Source organism: Eufriesea mexicana, unplaced genomic scaffold (assembly GCF_001483705.2).
Source record: "Eufriesea mexicana isolate 0111107269 unplaced genomic scaffold, ASM148370v2 scaffold437, whole genome shotgun sequence".
Taxonomy (NCBI): Eukaryota; Metazoa; Arthropoda; class Insecta; order Hymenoptera; family Apidae; genus Eufriesea; species Eufriesea mexicana.
Genome location: NW_016908585.1, coordinates 430,824 through 450,289, shown reverse-complemented (window position 1 = coordinate 450,289; position 19,466 = coordinate 430,824). Strand labels below are relative to the sequence as shown.

The window sequence follows — 19,466 nt, the reverse complement described above, 5'->3', positions numbered from 1 at the left end:
CACCACCACCACCCCCACTATCTCCACCACCACCACCATCGCCACCACCACCATCATCGCCACCACCACCATCATCGTCGTCGTCATCGTCATCATCATCGTTACTACCACCGTTGCCACCTCTACAGTCAATATCATCGCCCCACCGTCACCACATGTAAACATACGCTACCTCCTACTTCTTTCCTGCTTTTTCCCTCTCTTTGCTATGACGACGCAACGTGTCGTCGTGTGTCGTGACAGACGATCAGGGTTATCTCCCGTTATCTTTTAATTCCCGGATAACATGCTAATGGACAGCACGTACGCTGTCGGCGTCGCGGCCAGCTGTACACGTTGTACTGGCGCTCGACTGTCAACACGTTCGCGACAGATAACTGATTCATAAGACGCGATCGGTACTACTGTATTATTGACTTTTCCGTCCTTCGTTATTCGTAAAATAATCCAGCATGTCACGCTAAACACAACCATTGTATACCAACACAGGGTTAACCGATGCCAACTCGCAACTCGACGACGAGCAGTCTACCCGTGGCTCGACCGATCTCTATTCCTCCTTTCGTTTTCGTCGTTGTTATACGAGAAAGGATATCTCGTGTTATTGACCGATGAGAAATGAAACGGCGCCAAAATGTACTCCGATGCCCGATTTTGCCTCGTTGGTTTGACGATGGTATTTTGCTAACAAGATTATAACGATTTCTGACTAATCTAAATATCCAATGTACATGTATCGCGAGAGAGGGGTAGAATAATACCGTGGCGATATGTTTTCTTATTTTTCCTGCTCGATCTTAACCGTTCAGCGATCCTTGTGTGCTGTCCAACTTGTTTTTCGTTGATCAAAGTCGAATAGGGTAGCGATTAATGGGGAGTTACGTAACCAAGCTACGATTGTAAGTAGAAAAGCGTTAAAATCTATAGCGAATGAAATCGAGGAGCTTTGACATTCTGACCTTGAAAATATGTACGCTGTTGCTGCGCGTATCTTTTCTGCAGATAACGAGTACCGATCGAATTGTTTCACTGTGACGTACAATCCTGGTAAATATTTGAGGTCAGCTTTGTCAAAGTTGCATGCACTTCTCGTTTCCTTGAGATAAACGAAGCAGAAACTGTGTATACACGCTAGAAGCATGTTTCGTACAGTATGATCGAGTGTTTGGGAAAGCCGGTATCAGCGAGTTTAATGTTAGAAACATGGGAAACTATAACGTATCGAGAAAAAAATATTAAGAAATTAATAAGACGATTTATACGTATGAGATACCTGACATACCGGTGTACGATATAGCAGCCAGTTTGTTTAGTACGAAATCCAAACAAAACAAAAAATCCTTGAACGATTTGAACTGTATTTGGTAAAGCACATGCCAAATGTTAATCCAGATTCTATGCCAAAGCTTGCTTTCCTACATAGTTCTATCTTCAGTAACGATTATTGTAATTTAATTCCCCCATCGAGGCCACTCTGATATTATCATAAAATCTGCAATAAAAATCACTGTTCTACATAACGTGCATAAAAACCAACAGCTGTATAATTTTATGTAATTCCTATTATGCGAATAGAAATTCTTATTCAATTACGTAATATGGAAACTGTAATTGTAATAGTTGGATTATAAATATCGAAACGGTACTTTCAGACAATTTCAAATGTAACTAATTTTGCACCATTGATTATACAGTTCGTATAGAATGCCGTCGTAATAAGCATATAACCTAGTTATTAGATATTCGATGATACACGAATAACTAATAAAAGGATTTTTTTTCGTATCGTTTAGGATGTGAATAAAGGAAAAATAAAATCGTACCTTATTCCTTCACCTATGCATGCAGTTTCTGTTCGATATGAAAATTTTTAATACAGCAAAAGTTCGTAGCGTACAACACAGGGATCGAATAATCTGGAGAACCGACACTTAAAACACATATATAATGAGTAATAACGTAAATTCACGGTCTACGCAGAAAAATATTTACAATTGCCGTCTTAATTTTGTATTATCTTTCAGTACCGTGATAATTTGAATTCGGATGAGCTTCTCGAAAGATCACCATTTATCGGCTATGAAATCGTCCATTTGTCCTCATGAATAATCTATGACAAGACGAAATAAAATTGCTATAAATATTTAGACTCGTTGTGTTCTAACCTACAATTATCGATATCGCTGTTTGGCGAATTGCAATGAAAAGAAAAAGAAATAAAAATTTTTGTTGATACCTTTTCCTTCGTTCGGTTGGATCGATACTTTAATAGCGTAACTGTCGCGGTGATCAAGTCTAATGACGTTTAAGTCATCTAATTAAGGGGCGTTTTTTCTTGTAAAATATAAATCTAACTGATCTGCTTGACTATAAAGAGAATGTCGAATTTTTCTGCTGAAATATTGTCTTGACGTTCTTTGACGAGGGGAAGAAAAAATACGTTATCGTCATGTTATCGTCACGTGTTAGTATTAGCTAATAACAAGCTAGAGAATAACGAAGAAAATTGGCACGCGGCACATAGGTCTTTCCTCCATGAGTAAAATGGTTCCACTGGAGCCTGACGTAGCTGAGAGACAAGTGTCGAGTTGCAAACAATACAGGATTGCATTATACATATACGCGAGTCAACCATGAGGAACCGGTAAAAATTAACAACGCATGATCGGAAATTAGACGCCACATCATCGTCTACGCTTACACTATTCAAAGAGTACCGAGATAAATCTATATTTTTTGCACACTTTTATGCATTCAGACATATATTACGCAACATACTTCAGAGCGTTCCGTATTTATAATTAATTTGCGAAACGTGCCTTTATCGCCAATTCCAATTTTGTTATCAACCTATTTAAAGTACTATATCGAGAATAAAATGAAATAAATAATATTGTATTTATATGCTTTTTAGAATGATCGTGCGATTTTTACTTTCATACAATTATTTACAACTAATAAATATATGTTCGAATGCAATATTCTTATTGTTCACAATAATTTTACTACGTACTAAAATAATTTATAGTATGCTTTCATAATCTCTTACATTACATATTACCACTTGTTCACAGCTAAAGTAACGGAACAATTTTGAATATTATAAAAAGAGAAATAGAAATGTCAATTTTGTAAAGGCACGAGGAAAAGACACAAAACGTCAACGGTTAGTTCGTTTCTTTTTAAATGAAGTTATACAAACAACATATATACAGTTACCTGTCTAAAAAGAAAGTCTAGGTTAACTACTGCGTGATTAAATGTTGTTATTAAGAAATGAAAATAAATTCATTCAAGACAAGTTTCACTATTTTCTAAAATTGTTTTTCTTCTTAACAAGCAACGAAAATAAATATTCTTTCCAATTCCGTAATGTCCATGAGTATTGCACATTTCGTGTTTGGTCGTAATACTTCGTGAAAATTCGGTGGAATTCGATAAACTTCGACGCAATTGGCAAACAGCATGTGCGTCGAAAATAAGCGCGAAACCGGTATATTTTTTTTTTTGTCCTCTAACGGAATAGGTCGGTAATATTAACGCATACAAAATTTAAATTTCTGTAAACTAATAATTTCATCGATTCTATGAAGTATTATAAGATTCCTAATATTGTTAACTATGATATTTGGCTACAATATATATAATAACAATAACTTAATATATTTAAAAAATTAATAAAATATTAAAATTTATGTAATGCATTAACTGTAGTATAATAACAGCAAATAATAGAAATGAAACACTGTTCGGCTAATTTTACGAACGCACTATATTTCTCATGACGAAAATGACAAAATTGAAAGCAGAAAATATTTCGAATTGTTCTACTTTGTAAATTTTATACACCTTCAGTCGAGTCAAGATGATATGAACACCCACCTCAAAAGACTAGCTTCGACGTTTAATTGTACATAGGCAGAAATATTAAATGCACAGACACAATAATTAATACCACTACGCCAACGAAGAGCTCAATATTAACTAACGCACTCACATATATCCTGATATTTCGAGATGACACTACTGATAACTAGTTCCTTTCTCGCGAAGTTTTGGATCGCTGGAATTGCTGACCGAATCGATTGTTATGGCCTATAATACTGAGTGACAACTAAATAAGAAACTGTAGGAAATTCCCTAGGAAATATTGCAAGTTTTTATATTCAATTTGAATTTCACTGTATAATTAATATTTGTAAATGTTAAATCTTGATACTTCACGTACAAATATAATATGAATGACTAATAAAATTGATATAAATAGTATACATTGTTTTTTTAGGAATGAAAATCTGTGGACTAAATATTCTTAAACATAATTGTTATTTTTTATATAAATACTTATTTCCGGGTTTATATTATTAATTTCTTAAGAAAGTACAGTAAATCAGCGATAAATATTTATTTTTCATTATCGAGGATGAAATTTTTAAACCATTTGTTTCAATCGAAGTTTAAATTGGCTATCCTGTAAATATAAACCAAATATCATACAAAAAAGATTATAAAATATATGTATATATTTATATATATATATGTGTATATATATATATATCGCTTTTAAAAATTGAAAGTGATATATAAATTTTTATTATATACAATTACTATTATATTTAATCATTGCCTTATACAAATATTGAATACAAACTTTATAGGAATGTCGAGAGGGGAAAATTTAAATCCCCTCAATGTCATTTCGGTGTACACTCCTGATGGCACATGTATAACCTTCTGAAACTTGAACTACGTTGGATAGAAATCCAATAATTACAATTATATTAAATTGATTTTAAATGCTTTTTTGAAAACTAAAAGCTAAATAACATTGTCACTGAACTGTTATAAAAAATAATAACAAGTTTAACATAAGTTTATCTGTAATAGGTTTTCCTGTTCATTGTTTATGAAATCTTAACGTAAAATGAACGTCATCTGCTCTATATGTAGCGATCAATTGATACAATCAGATGATATTTTTTATACAAGATGTGGACACGTGTTTCATTTGCATTGTTTAACACCATGGCTTGAAAGGTAAATTAAAAAATAGTAAAACAATTATTAAAAAGTGTGAAAGTTTATCTTATAAAATGTATAAACTTTCCAATTCATATTATTTCTAGAATAGTGCAATTATAATTTGTTATTTTCAGATCAAAAAGCTGCCCACAATGTAGGGAGAAAGTTACACAGAGTAGAATACATAGACTTTATTTTACATTTTCAAGTAATGAAGTAGTTGAATCTCAAGGTTCTACATTACAAGGAAAAGTTGACAGTTTGAAATTTCAAATTTTATTAAAAGAAAAGGATATCCAGTATTATTCTTCAAAAAACGTTACTTTAGAAAAACAAAATGCTGGTTTGAAACAAGAAGTTCGAAAAGTAGAAAGTGAAATTAACAAAAAAAATTCAGCAATTCATGCTTTGAAGGAACAAATAAATTATTTTAAAAAGCAAAGTTCTGACTGTGATTATTTAAGAAAAGAAATTGTTGAATTGAAAAGTAAAATTGAAGACCTTAGGCCGTATGTAATTTTTATATGTATTTATATTATAAATTTCATTTGTAAATTTAATTTAAAAATATTCTTTGGTGTCTTTTAGCATAAAAGTATTATTACATGCTGCTGTGACTGATGTTAGTAAAATGATTGGGAAAACTAAAGATCCAGAAACACTTACCGTGTATATTTCTGTTATGAAGAAGTTAGTAATATATAATAACATGTTTAAAAACTATATATTACTAATAAGATATTTATATTTACAGAGAATTAATTGAAAGTTTTAATAAATGCAAACAACTGCGTATGAGTGTTAAAAAGCTACAAGAAGAACTTGCTAAAGCTAATGCAAAATCTAATACCTCAGTAGAACAACTGTAAGATGTTAAAAAGTTTATTAGATATTTCTGGATTAAAAATTTAAAGTTACAACTTAAATGAATATTATATATAGATGTATATGTGTATTTTTATTACTATTTTAGGGATGTAGAAGAAAAGTTAACATTTTTAGAAAGTAAAAATAGGGCATTACAAAAACGAGTTGATGAATTAGAAGAGATATTTTATATCAATGAGAAGTATAACAGTGAATTCGAAATTCAAAAAGCAGAGAAAAAAAATGATATTTCTACAGAAAATCTAACTGAGAAAGCATTAGAACAAAATAATCATGAAACATCAAGTGGAAGTTCTGTAAATTGCACTACTAAACGAAAAATTGAAAAGGTTTGATATTGAGTGAATTAATAATAAGCATAAAAATTAATGATTGATTATATTTGTTTTATACTTCATTTACAGACTTCTAATACTAAAAGTGTACAAGAAAAAATGCATTATTCTCAAATAGAAAATGATGCAACTGATTCGGAAATAGATTTTATAAATTGTAGTTCTTCCAAAAATTCACCAATAGCTTCTAAAAAATTGAAATTACCAGAGGATGACACTTTAAATAAAAATGATAATAAATTTTCAAATTCTTCTATATCAAAAAAAAAAAATAAGAATAAAAGAGAGAAAGTATCTGGTATTGAAAACAAGCAAAATAGCCATGTGATTGATCTAACTTAAAAAGTTCCTATCAGTACTATATATGTTTTCTTTTGTATAAATGATTATTTATATTCTGAAAAAATATATTATATTTTGTCATTGTAATCAATCATTTTTTGTGTTTTTAGTAAATAAAATATTCTTTCCTACTTTTTAGTCACTTACTTGAATTATATTTACAATAAAATTGGAAAAGCAGATCCAACAAATTTCATATCATTATTTTTCATTATGTATGTCTGAATACCAAATTTATATCCTGTAAAAGATAAATTGCACTTCTTGTTCGGTCTTGTAAAAAAACAAAGCGTGTAAAGTGCTATTTCTAACTCTGGAGTTGTTCCAATAAACATAGTTGACATTTTACGTTTTCCATTGTAAGTGAAATATGTTTCTAAAATAACAGCTTTCTAAAACCATTTTAAAACAATTGAATATATATGAACCCTTTATATTTACATTACTACTTACATGAACAAATTCTTTATTATGGCCAAATCCAAAATAATTAATTTTGTTTGATAATTCTCCATAAGAAAAAGAAATCCAGTTATGAAGCCCTATCATACCTTTGCGTGGTTTACTTTCTCCTACAAATACATGTTCAAATCCAGAAGTGCCATTTACGTTCTTAGTTCGAGAATATAAATGAAACCAAATTTCTTTTAAGACATTTTTATAAACTCTTAAATCATTTTTAAAAAAACCTTTGATTGATAAAAAATGCATAACATGTAACATTGTATTTGTTTTCAGTAAGTTGACAATAAATTCATTTTCTTCTAAATCTTCTTCCTCTGTTATATTTTCTGATTGAGATGTATGCAATTCATAGTTATCAAATAACTTTACAAGAGACTTTATTGTTAGTGTTGAAAAGATCACAGATGATATATTTAAAAGCCTGAAGTTATAAAGTTCAATTTATTTTTAAGTCATAAAAAGAACAAAAATTTAGAAAATACCTTTGTGATGCATTATCAGTAATATTATTTGAGCATATATGTCCTTGATAATTTATATGCACTTGATTAAATAATTCATGGGAGGACTTAAATATTTCTTCAGATATAATCATTAATTCTTCCTCACTGGTTAAAGATGTATTTTTAACATTATTAAAATCTATATAATGAATAAATGTATTGTGTGAATAATAATTTTTCATGTATGTATATATAAGAATAATTTTGTTCTTGTTTTTATATTATTATTTAATAATTTTAGTTACCGCATTTTTTACGAATTGTAAAGGGACATACGATTTCAATATTTAGTATGACTGGAATACAAACAAAAATTTGGAAAGCTTTAATTAACATGTTTCTGAAAAGAAATATTTTAGCTATGAATAATTAATATGTATTACAGGTTATGTGTAATGATTCAGTTATGTTATTTAAAAATGTTATGTTCATTATATCATAATGTAATTAAACATATGATGATAAATTAAACATAAGAATAATAAAATAGTATCAATTTAGGCTTCATTTTCACTTAAAATAATTAATTTTTATACTATAATTTTTATGCTAATTATTATATAAACATTCAAAATCTTTATGTAAAAAAATCGTAAACAAAAATATTAATTCTTGATATTTAAATTTTGTAACTACCAACGAATAAAAAAATATGATAACGGAAAGAAAAATATTAAAGTTGAAAAGTTATTTTACAATATTAATGTTATACTAAAATTGCCTTTTGTATCATTGATTTTTAAATATTAATTGTTATAAACTATGTACAATAATTATTGCTTGCATCATATTATTGGCGATATCGAATACAAATTTTGTTTACAAATGGTCGTCATTCATCATTAGGATTGCTTTCTCAATTGTAAAAATGACAAATCGAATGGAATATATAATTTCACCATGGGAAATCGAATCGTATATAGAAAATCTGCAAATTTCTGATCTTGAAGACATTGGAACCAAAGGGTTAATTTTTTTTAAATATTAAAAATATATTTTTCATAACAAAAATATAATTTAAATATTACTTTTAGATGGTTCGAATTTCATAAAAGATTAATGTTATTAAACCAACAAAGTGTATTAGAAATTAGTGCCTTGCGAGAAGAAAGTACTAAGGAATGGTTTGTTTCCTTTAAAAAGGTAAATAAAACAAATTGTACGCAGCGATCTTTTATTTCAATAATACCCTTTTTTCTATATAGATACCTATACTTATATATGAAGCTATACAGATTGACATATGGAAGCATAAAGTATTTCCACTCTTGATTGAAATGAATGAGGAGCCGAAAAATACTTTTATGTTTTACACTATATTTTATCACGAAGATATTGCTGTTTCATTATTGGAAAACGTATTATTTCACTGCGAAAGTGCCGAAACTATGAATGATTCTGTTCTCGATCTTGTTGATTATTCTGTTAAATCTGTATCTTTACTCCTTGATGTTCCAAATATCGAAATTTATGAAAGTGTAAAAGATCCAAAGTAAGACATTGAAATTTTAACTTTTATTTCATTTTAATAAGAAAATAATATTCTACATATTGTATAGTAATAGTTGTAATTATTGTAATTAGTTCATGTCTTGAAGACATATTTGAGAAAAAGAAAGAATTTGAATTTGATATTGGCATGCGTTGTATTTCCATTCTCCGTTATTTGGCCGAATTTGCAGACAATTTACCGCTATGTGTATTATCACGATTATTAGCTACTCATGATGTACCTTATTTACTTGTTGAACTTCTTGAAAAACATCCATGGAAAAAAGAAAATGCAGAAGGTAACTGTTACTCCACAAGAGAAAGAAATATAATATAAGAAATATAAAAAATATAATATCAAATAAGATAAAGTTTTTCTCTTAAGGGGAAAGTATGTTATATAATAGTGGTTGGAAAAAAGTAAAATTAAGTGAAGAGGGAAAAATTTCTAAGATAGAAGGACAAATTTGGTTTGGTTTACGAGAATTATTGCTTAATCCAAAAAGTGCACCCTATTATGAAGTTACTGAACACAGATTTTCCCAGTTACTCAAGGTAATTTAACATAACAAATTGAATTACATGAAAAACGTTATGTTTTGTATTAGTTACAGAAATATTTGCACGAATGTGTACTGGATCAAATTTCGCCTTTAATAGATCTAAAACGATGGTTAAGTTATTTAAGCATTTCGTCTACTTACATTAGTACACCACAAGCAGTAAATGTGGAACTTATACCACAGGTTAAATATTATACCTAGATAAATACCTGTTTAAATATCTTAAAATACTAATGCCCTAATTGACATGTTGTTAGATAAAATCATCAATAATGGAGAAATATCATAAAAAGTGGAAGAAAATAGCAAAGCACCAATCAAAATTTATATATACAACAGATGCTAATTATATTAAAAATGCAGCCCAAATTTTAAGTGATGCATATGATTTAGACAAACTAGATTGCATTGAGGTTAAAGAATGTTTTTTATGTCATGAAGAAGCAAAACAACGTTGTTCTAAATGTAAAGAGGCATGGTATTGTGGAAGGTACAGATTTTCTTTTCATACATATATAAAATAGAATTATCCCTATTTTAATAATTATAATTGAATTATTATAGGGAATGTCAAGTAAAAGATTGGGTAAAACATAAGAATATTTGTGACAAAATATCAAAAAATGTAAAATATGAACAAAAAGAATAATTTAAATACTAATTTCTTTCGCAGAAAATTTTCATTATTTTTCTCTGAAATGTTTATTAATTACTTAGAAATAAATTTTATTTTATCTTTCATATATGTAAAAAAGTTATTTATGGATTAAATAAATTATACATACAAACTTATGTCCAGTATTTTATTAAAAAATCTCAGTGTACAGAACTTTGCTTAACATACTCCATTACAACGTCTTTTGCAGGAGTATCTTCCCCAAAATCCTAAAAGTAAAAAACAACAACTTAATAGATAAAAGATTGTTAGAAACTGTAATGTATTAATATTATATATTACTAAGATCAGATAGGCATTAATTGCAGCATGGTTTGTTAATTATACGGGTTCTCTCAGTAGAGGGAGCCTTGCTTTCATCATTCAATATCATTAGCAATTTACAATTGATATTGAGGAATTAATGCTAATTTTATACATTATGTAATTCTTACCTTTATAACAACACAAGAGCATCCAACAACTTTTCGAGCTTTACCAGCACTGTCAATTTTACAGAGACCTGACCATTCACCTAACTTTTTATTATTGTCTACCTTGATTAAAGGAATCTGATGTTCATTACACAATGCTTGCACAAGTTTCTTGTACATAGGTTCATCACAGTTTTCAGCTAAAATGCATAGCATGGCTTGTCTCCTAAAATATAATGCGTAAAGTAAATATAAACAAATTAATGTTTAAATTACAGTCTGTAGAATGATTATTTAACATATCAGATAAGGTTGAGGACAGCATTATTAATTTTTGTAACGGGTATTTCTCAGAAGAGGGAACCTTACATATCATCATATAATTTTGTAAAAATATTATATTTTATAAAAATGTATAAAATTCATTTAAATAAATAATTTAATAAACTCACTTGTCTAATGCTTTAGCAGCTTCATGAAGACCATGCACAACACCATCATGAATAAGTGCACTTTTAAGAACTTCTTGAAGGGCTGTGTTTACATCCATCACACCTCCTGCTGACATTGCAGAGGATAGATTGTCACTAAGAATAAATTAATCATTAGAATCTTTTTTAATTTAATTCTTTGCATTAACTTCTTAGTATAAAAATTTATGATTACATACAGTTTATGTACAGTATCAGTTTTAATAAAATTTAATATGGCAAGAAAAGGTTTACAATGATAAAAATGATTACACATAATTCCAAATGAATATTTTTTTTAACGTATGGATTTTATGATATTGATAATTTCGTTTTAGGTATACAAAACATACTCACTTCTCAATATCTGACATGTTTGTTACGGATTGGGGAACTGAAATAATAAAATAATATTAGTGAATTTGTTTTTGCGTTCACATTTTAAGGCTTTTCTACGTAAAAACTATGACGATGCTATTATAATAAACTGATTTCTAACACATAACCACATCACATGCTTTCATTTACCTTTTCTTACAAAGAAAGAAATATGGCGCTCATTTAAGTACACGATATTCAGGTTATGTCTACGTTTCTTTGATTGGTCGAGAAGTTGATATAAGTGACATCTAGAGAACATTACTAAAGATTCATGATTAACGTGATTTTCTATTGTTGATAATTTCTCTAAATTACAAATGTTTTAAAAATTTAACAATTCAGTCGATCAACATCAATTATATTCTAACATAAGAAAAATTCTATTGGTCTTATTGAAAGTGTCCATATCATATCATATTAATAACGATATTTTATTGATTCTTTAATAAAAACCATAAATCAATAATTTATATTTCATTTACGATTGTAAAATTTTTTGTCCTACATTTTTTCTATAATTTCATACTAAAATTAATTTTAATTTTAACCACTATGAGCATTGTAATCTTATTTTGTACTAAGTCGGTAACATTGGAAATGACGTTGAAATGGAAGGGGTGGAAATATTTTGTATTGTTACTATATTATATAAATACATTTAATTAGTATTACACAGATAATAAAAAAATTTTATAACAAAATAGATTATAGATAAAAATTTTAAGCATTACAACGAAAGAATTTAAAATGGTATTTAAATTAACTCTTAGAATGTTATTTTCTTAAAGTATTTTCTATATATCTTAATAATTATTAAATAGAAAATAAAGTTTACAAACTGTACAGTGTAACATTAAAAAGAAAATATAAGTACAAGTTCTATTCGGAATGTTCTACTTAAATAACTCTATGGTTTTATTTATCTACCTAAGTAATCTAATATATTTTTATGTACAATAATTTTATTCTTATCAATTACCTAATCTATAATTATTATTTAATTTGTCTGTTGCACTTAAATACTTTATGCTAAACATTCCTTTCATATATTACATTTGTTAGTAATTACTCATTTATGATACCGTTTGTTACCATTGGATGATAATCAAGAAATTTAGATAATTTACCTAGGATATGTTACAAAGTAAGTTAGTACTTATTCTCGTAAGACAATAGCGTAATCTAAAATTGTATCTATGCACACATATATTACGCTTAAATGAATTTTTCATGTTGTCATGAATGAAAAACGATAAATTCCTTATGCTATGTTGGTGGAGAGTATCTGTGATAAGGCCAACAGTAATGTGGCGGAGGTGGTGGCGGTGGCGGAGGTGGAGGTCCTGATACCGATGGATGTTGCGAATTCGATGCTCCGGTCGGATACAAATGATGCGAATGGTGAGGATGACAATTTGTTCCTGTACCTCGAGATGACGGTGGCGCCTCCAATGTGACACCTGCTTGTGTTTGACAAGCCATCATCAAACCGTGGAAATCGAATTTGTACGCATACCGTTTCCCATGTACTTTTGTCATGATATTTTTGTCGTAGTAATATCTGAAACAAATAGATAAGTAATTGTTAATGATAAAAATTAATATCTTTTATTTTAATGATTTCTGCCTATTTATGTCATTTATTTTTAGAAATTCTGCGTATTCTTTAGCAACGAAACTGAAATTTTAATGCATATGTGAGTATACATATTATTAATAACATACATTTATTCTTTGTATCACATAACCTAAAAAGTATTTTATAGTCGAAAGTTATGCCTCGTTAAGTTAGTTAAGTAAGAATATTATACTATTTTGTGCATTTAATCGTTTTAGAGTATGAATACATTTACCTACTAGAATATTTCAATTTCAAATTATGTTTCTCTTTTCACGTGGTATTGTGTTCGGTATGTTCACACGCGATGGCATTTTACATCTTGCACATAACATGGAATAGCTAATTATAATGTAATTACACTTATTTACATATTTATATTATACTTACTTTTTTTAATGTGTTTCATATAATTAGAATTTTTAGTTTCACATACAACTATATTACGTTTAATAATTATTGCATTTATCAGATGCCAATAATAAAACCAAACTACTACATATACATGTACATGTATATGTATTTTAGTAACGTACTAAATACAGAATTCTCAAAACGACACAGAAGCTAGAGGAATAGTCCCTAATATCTCTGTAACATTTTCACACATACTCTAATCTTAACCTTTCTATGTAAATAATACATTTTCAAACAATAATCCAATATAATACGCCGAAAAATCATCCTTATTTCCATTTGTGTGGATTAATTAATTAGTCACACATTAAATTGGTATATTCGTAGCAACATTTTCTTCCGCATAAAATTCTTTCTTGACCAAGTCAACCAAGTTCATAACCAAGATAATACAACTCGTTTCAGATATTCTATTTTCGCAATTACTGAAAACATGTAACCGCTTTATAAATTTAACTTTTAATTAGATACAAACACAACCTGTTCTTCTTCATCGTACCACAACAATCATTATCATCTGTACATAACTAAGTACTGTAGTTACTATACAAGTTGGTATCTCATTAATAGTATTAACGAAGATCGATGAAATTTCAAGAAAAAGTGGAAGATCGCTATCTTACCTGAGTGCACGCGACAGTTTGTCGTAGTTCATGTTCGGCTTGCTCTTCCGTTCGCCCCATCGGCGCGCGACTTCGTCCGGATCGGTAAGTTTGAACTCCCCGTTCGAGCCCTCCCACGCAATGCACGACGAGTTCGACGAATCCGAGAGCAGCTCCAGCAGGAATTGCCAGAGTTGAACCTGTCCGCCTCCGACCGCCCCGGAACCGCTGGCTCCAGCTGTCGATCCAATCAGAGAGCAAGTTCGTTGGAGGAGGCTGAACCTCTCTGCGGACAAGAAACAGAACTACGCATGCACCGGAGACTGTGATTTCCTCGAGGTCGATTCGTTGAAACTTTGAGGTAATAGCGATGGTCGCGATCATCCACTGTCTGACGTTCCATCCCTCTGTCTTTTAACCTATTTAATTTATTTTGCGTTTTCTCAACTGTGTTTTCCTTTTCACATTCCATTCCGTATCACTCAACCAGACAGAGAAGGAGGGAGAGAAGAAATTTTGTTAGGTACGACAGACAGCGAGAGATAGTTTTAATGATGTCAGAACTATTTTAGGTTAGAAGTTCCTAATTTCTTTTTTCAGGTGACACATTTTGTGCATTTTTGAATCAGATGAAAGAGTTTTATGGTTTTATGGAGAATAAGGTATTAATTGAAATTTTTTTTTTTTGTTAATATTCTGTTGCTTTTTCTAGGTTAGATTCTTATGTTTTTACGTATGTAAATAAATTTGTCTTTTATTTTTGAAGGTTGAATGAAGTCTTTATTACGTTCAATATGTCGTCTTCTGATGCTGATCTAAGTTTATGAATTATTAAAGTACCCGATTATAGTATCAAAGGTAGAGGAGTCGATGAATTTAAAATTTGGAATTGCGGGTAACAATCGTCATTTGAGAAAATTATGTTTAACGCGTAGTCGCGTTTGCTAACATAATCGGCTTGCTGCTATAACCCATCAGTAAGGAAAGACAAGAAAATTGCATAAATTGATAATAAGATGCACCAGTCTCATATCTGATAGTTAAATTTTTCTTTAAAAACTTAACAATATAAAAATGAGTAACAATAAAACTATGTAGGTATATTTTTCTAGTTTTTTCAATTAACGTGATAATTCAGCGAAGTTATTTATCCACGATGAAATCAACGCGATGAATTCTGAAGATGTAACGGATGTGTTTGAATCCTCCACATTACGCGTCGAACTATGTCGCGAGCCTAATCCTTCACCGCGGGAACAACGGTGATCGGCAGGCCCGTTGTTAATCTCATTACGAAGGTAACTAATCCGAAAATCATCCTTCTTTATTGCTTAATCCTCGAGTCTTCCCGATATTAATTTACTTTTAACTCTTTTTTAATTCAATGCTTTTCAGGACAAATTGTCACAGATTTGAAGATCGACACAAAGAAACGTATTAACAGCAATTTTCGTTATGATGCTCGATTTATCTAAAATAAAATCCATTTTTAAATCAAATACCATGGTCCGTTTCGATCTATGAAACGAAGAAGAATATTCGATTTTTCTGCATTTGGATCATGTGTTTGATCTATTTTATTTCTTTAGTCAGTCACTTTTAACTTCTTTAACGTTCCAAAAAAGAAACGATAGCATTCGATCAGAAAACGATTCATGTGTACAGTACGCCACGATATCGTGTATTTGGGTGCTCGATGATGAACCGGAGTTTTCCCGCGATAATGAAGACGATCTCGAACGATGATCTTGCGAGCACGTTGACTAGGAATGATGACAGAAAGAACACCCAGTTTACGATTTTTATACGCGCGAATTCGTGTATGTGCACAAATGTATCGCGTGAAATTGCGATCGGTGCTGATAAAGCGCGGATACGCGTGGAATAAAACGTACCAGACGGTGGACAGAGAGTAACTGAGCGACCTTTGCCCCCGGTGATTTCAGCCCTTATCGCCCCCACTCTAACTCCCGTCGACGGAATACTTTTACACCTCTGTACAGTACGCGATCGCACCTCTAACTTCAGGTACTCTCAATACCGCGAGGACCAGTGACAGTGAGCATATTAAACTTATATTCTTCACCGAGCTTAAATTTCCAAAATTTTTGAAATTTCGAAAGTCTGGAATTTTTGAAACTTGGAATGTTTTCTTCTATCGATAATATTTTCTCAATGTATCGTTATTAACGGATGTTTTTATTTTTGATAATATCGATGTCAAATCTTCAGGAATGACAGCGTGTACAAATTTTTTGATTCTTCTGTTTCCTTCTGCTTAAAAACTTAAATGCAGAATCCAAGATGGATTCATTGGTGACATTGGTGATTCGTAATTAGTTATTTTATCTCGTATGCATTAATAAAAATAAAATTGCGAGTAAGGCTGTTTTATCGTTAGATTTACAGATATTTGCAATTTTCTTCTATCCAAGACAAAGCTGATCGATGGAATAAAAATATTCTCGGAGTGCAAAGCGTTAACTTTCCTCTCCCTTCTTTTTAGTGCACTTTTACCAATTGCTTATTACAAATTTATCAACAAACAATGCAGTGAAAATGCAAAATAGAATTGCGAAATAAGAAGATACAAACGATTTGTATTCCAAACTCTAGTCGCAATACAGTAATACCTATCCTATTACATACTTGTACAAACCACCCATTTTAAAAAATTACACGGACATACATATTTTTAGGACGTTGTCTGCCATGGTGGTCACCAGTAACCGGCACCTGTCTGCTTTTCGAAAATTGTACTTTATCATATTGCTTAATAATTCATTATACTCTCAGAATAATGAAAATTTTATCGTAGCCTGAGCGCATACCTACTAAATATTATACCATACTGCCCATTACCATCTAAATCACCATTTCAACTTTCAGTGAAGAATACATTACTCGGTTCTTGCCGTTAAAAACAGCTTCCAGTAATTCCACCTTACAATTTCCATCAAACCAAAGAAAGAAATGCAGTGAACCCAGACGTATCATAAATCGAACATATACAAAATCCACAATGCTCGATTACGCAGACTCATCTGTATAAACGGTTCACGTGGCGTTTGCCGGGAAAAAAGGAGGAAAGTACATGGACGGCGGTGCATACTGGAGGTGGCTGGAAGACTTGGGCTTTCACAGGTGCCGGAAAGTTTCGCGACGTACGACGGTGACGCGTGAAATTATCCCGTATATGCCGGAGATTCGGGGGATGTTTCGCGCTCATCAAGAAAACAATATAGCCGCACCCCGTCGCGAGCTTACCATCCCTGGTCCGTTAGAGTTTGCTACCCCCTCCCGTAGCAGAGTAGATGGCAAAGGAGAAGGGTGGTAGCGGTTACTGCGAGGCCGTAACCCCGGGGTGGCGGTGCCACCACCTTTCCGCCGCCCTAAACACTCGATGGTTTATTCATGAGAGCTCTCTCACCACGATAACACTGATTCGTTTAATAAACGGCCGCTGCCGGGCGCGGAGTGTGCCCCCAAGAGCACCTACAACGTTATTCAAACGGACGATATATCTCGGAGGCTTATGCTGCCAAGACTCTGCTCTTCTCGCTTTTCGCCCGTCCACCAAAAGGTGAATCGCTCTTTTCCTCTTTCGCCAGCGGGAATCAGTTCTAGTTGCCGCTCTTTTCTCGCCGAACGAATAACTTTTGAAATAACCGTGAAACCATTCGACTGGCCATTTTTTGTTTCAGGATCAGGATCTGTCTTTGAAGCTTTCGCCTGTCTTTCCGATCATTTTTCCCCAAGCTCTCTCGATCAACCTGGCTATTTTTTCCAGGTATTATAGATAGACATTTGAGTGTGTTCTCTGAAACGAATAACTTTTCGAATAACCGACTGTCCGCTCTTTGTTTCAGGATCGAGAGCTGTCTGCGAAGCTTCCACCTATCTTCCTGATCAATTTTTCCTGCTTTTGCCAAGCTCTCTCGATCAACACGGATATTCTTCCTGGCTGGTGTTTTTGAAAATGTTATCGGTTTCATCGGATTATCGTTGGACAGAGAGAAGCATGGAGTTAGATTTGTTATTCGAGTGTTATATATCGTTTATAACACAAATGATCGGTATCGTTTTCTCGTTGTGACGGAAGTTCGGTGTGGATAAAGACGAAGGATGGAATGAGACTATTATCGTCCACGATATTTATTTTTCTGCCGGACCCTTCTTATCTCTAATAGATCGCGCCCTCGTTAAAGCTCGAGATAAGGTCCAAGTGCTCGCGAGTGGACTAGGATCGACCCTGGGGAACGGTTAGCCTCTTCCGGTCACTTTCAATTCAACTTGGACCCCTATTAACCTTTCCTAAGCTCCATGGTTCGTGCGTCATTTCGATTTACTGCGGAAAATTCTGTCTGTGATATGTTACATCGACTTTCACGAATTATAATATACGATGCTCGTACACTGCGATGTTAATCTTTAACTTTGAACGTGACGGAAAGGGCAGGAACGTATGTCGAATACCGCATTATACGCTCTGCACATAAATAATTTATCGAGTATGCTACAATGTTACTGCAATTTATATGGCTGTTGTATAGAAAGTAGACCCGTCGAATTCGGGCAGGTAGCTTATGGTAAAATAGTCGATTCGCTTTCCGTAGATAGATATGATAACTTGGGTAAAAATTTCCATGTAAGAATGTTGATATTTTAGTTTTCAAAATGGTACAATGCGACGCGAAGGAACCGACAGATCTGTCACACTTTTGCATTTCGTGTTTGCGTACTTACCGTCGATATTCTCCTCTTGCAACAAATCCGGTATTTGTATGCCAGTTGCTTGGAATTGGAGGTAACCAAGGTGTCGAGCCAAGATTTTTCCACCAGGGATAGTTTGCCAATAATCCGACGATAATTTTAATAGTTCCTTGCCAGTTGATGGGAATTTAGTCATGCTTGGCGCTGGTTTTATAGAAAAGACATTGCTGCACCATGTAATCCATGATGCAATGTTATTCGAATTCCATTCCGATGGATCTGAATAACAATTTTAATTATTTATAATAGTTTTTCAGTAAATAATCAGTAGAGTAATTTAGTAAATAGTAAACTACTCTAAAATAGTAATAGTAAATAGTAAATTACAGTAAAATAGTAATTCAGTAAATAATATAGTAGATAATAGTGAAATATTTTATAAGGAGAGACAATCTTAAATTAATTCACATATCAAAATAAAAATCTATATATGTGTTTAAAATTTGTCAAATATATAATTTTTAATAACAGTAATAATAATAATAATAATAATAATAATAATAATAA

The 19,466-nt window shown here is 31.4% G+C and overlaps 6 protein-coding genes across 8 annotated transcripts in view; 2 read left to right on the top strand and 4 right to left on the bottom strand.

Moving 5' to 3' along the window:
• Tps1 (Trehalose-6-phosphate synthase 1) overlaps positions 1 to 4,023 on the bottom strand; it is a 40,211-nt gene extending 36,188 nt beyond the window's left edge. Inside the window, exons 1-3 of one of the 3 annotated variants that reach the window (XM_017896977.1) lie at positions 3,883 to 4,023; positions 1,824 to 2,110; positions 1,274 to 1,492 (exon numbers count right to left, since the gene is read on the bottom strand). In XM_017896977.1, the coding sequence (XP_017752466.1) occupies positions 1,274 to 1,280 (7 nt within the window). In that variant the 5' untranslated portion in view covers positions 1,281 to 1,492; positions 1,824 to 2,110; positions 3,883 to 4,023. The remainder of the gene's footprint in view (positions 1 to 1,273; positions 1,493 to 1,823; positions 2,111 to 3,882) is intronic. The other 2 variants (XM_017896978.1, XM_017896979.1) reach the window with 2 other exon arrangements.
• On the top strand, positions 3,081 to 6,573 carry LOC108545383 (E3 ubiquitin-protein ligase TRAIP). The gene is given in 8 exon segments (XM_017896960.1): positions 3,081 to 3,166; positions 4,888 to 5,037; positions 5,157 to 5,531; positions 5,611 to 5,712; positions 5,777 to 5,887; positions 5,996 to 6,239; positions 6,315 to 6,520; positions 6,522 to 6,573. Coding segments are annotated over 7 exon segments (1,203 nt in total). The 5' UTR covers positions 3,081 to 3,166; positions 4,888 to 4,924.
• A 172-nt stretch (positions 6,574 to 6,745) lies between these two features.
• LOC108545382 (poly(U)-specific endoribonuclease homolog) lies at positions 6,746 to 7,987 on the bottom strand. The gene is made up of 4 exons (XM_017896959.1): positions 7,939 to 7,987; positions 7,535 to 7,694; positions 7,041 to 7,473; positions 6,746 to 6,979 (listed from the first exon to the last, which is right to left on the bottom strand). Exons 1-4 carry the CDS (start codon positions 7,985 to 7,987, stop codon positions 6,746 to 6,748), a joined length of 876 nt encoding a protein of 291 aa, XP_017752448.1.
• A 436-nt stretch (positions 7,988 to 8,423) lies between these two features.
• On the top strand, positions 8,424 to 10,243 carry Zmynd10 (zinc finger MYND-type containing 10; the record flags this gene model as incomplete). Its single annotated transcript, XM_017896974.1, has 8 exons — positions 8,424 to 8,521; positions 8,590 to 8,698; positions 8,761 to 9,047; positions 9,140 to 9,345; positions 9,432 to 9,601; positions 9,655 to 9,792; positions 9,867 to 10,099; positions 10,174 to 10,243. Coding segments are annotated over exons 1-8 (1,311 nt in total), but the record flags the coding sequence as incomplete, so codon positions are not given.
• A 163-nt stretch (positions 10,244 to 10,406) lies between these two features.
• On the bottom strand, positions 10,407 to 11,758 carry RpS12 (ribosomal protein S12). Its single transcript, XM_017896973.1, has 5 exons — positions 11,697 to 11,758; positions 11,526 to 11,562; positions 11,151 to 11,285; positions 10,720 to 10,924; positions 10,407 to 10,494 (listed from the first exon to the last, which is right to left on the bottom strand). The coding sequence occupies exons 2-5, from the start codon at positions 11,540 to 11,542 to the stop codon at positions 10,426 to 10,428; spliced, it is 426 nt and encodes a 141-aa protein (XP_017752462.1). The 5' UTR covers positions 11,543 to 11,562; positions 11,697 to 11,758; the 3' UTR covers positions 10,407 to 10,425.
• Positions 11,759 to 12,815: 1,057 nt separating this feature from the next.
• The window catches only part of LOC108545381 (DNA-binding protein D-ETS-6), a 7,171-nt gene continuing 520 nt past the window's right edge, over positions 12,816 to 19,466 (bottom strand). Inside the window, exons 2-4 of the mRNA XM_017896958.1 lie at positions 18,933 to 19,178; positions 14,208 to 14,472; positions 12,816 to 13,110 (exon numbers count right to left, since the gene is read on the bottom strand). Of these exons, the coding sequence (XP_017752447.1) occupies positions 12,816 to 13,110; positions 14,208 to 14,472; positions 18,933 to 19,178 (806 nt within the window). The remainder of the gene's footprint in view (positions 13,111 to 14,207; positions 14,473 to 18,932; positions 19,179 to 19,466) is intronic.

Excerpts from the sequence above, each read along its gene's own strand:
- LOC108545382 (XM_017896959.1), bottom strand. The coding sequence starts at position 7,987 with ATGAACATAACATTTTTAAATAACATAACTGAATCATTACACATAACC. Across the intron at positions 7,695-7,938 it reads TGAATCATTACACATAACCT|ATTTTAATAATGTTAAAAAT; the intron begins GTAATACATATT and ends TTCATTATATAG. Across the intron at positions 7,474-7,534 it reads ACTGATAATGCATCACAAAG|GCTTTTAAATATATCATCTG; the intron begins GTATTTTCTAAA and ends TTATAACTTCAG.
- RpS12 (XM_017896973.1), bottom strand. Across the intron at positions 10,925-11,150 it reads GCTGCTAAAGCATTAGACAA|GAGACAAGCCATGCTATGCA; the intron begins GTGAGTTTATTA and ends ATTATATTTTAG. Across the intron at positions 10,495-10,719 it reads GCTCTTGTGTTGTTATAAAG|GATTTTGGGGAAGATACTCC; the intron begins GTAAGAATTACA and ends TTTTACTTTTAG.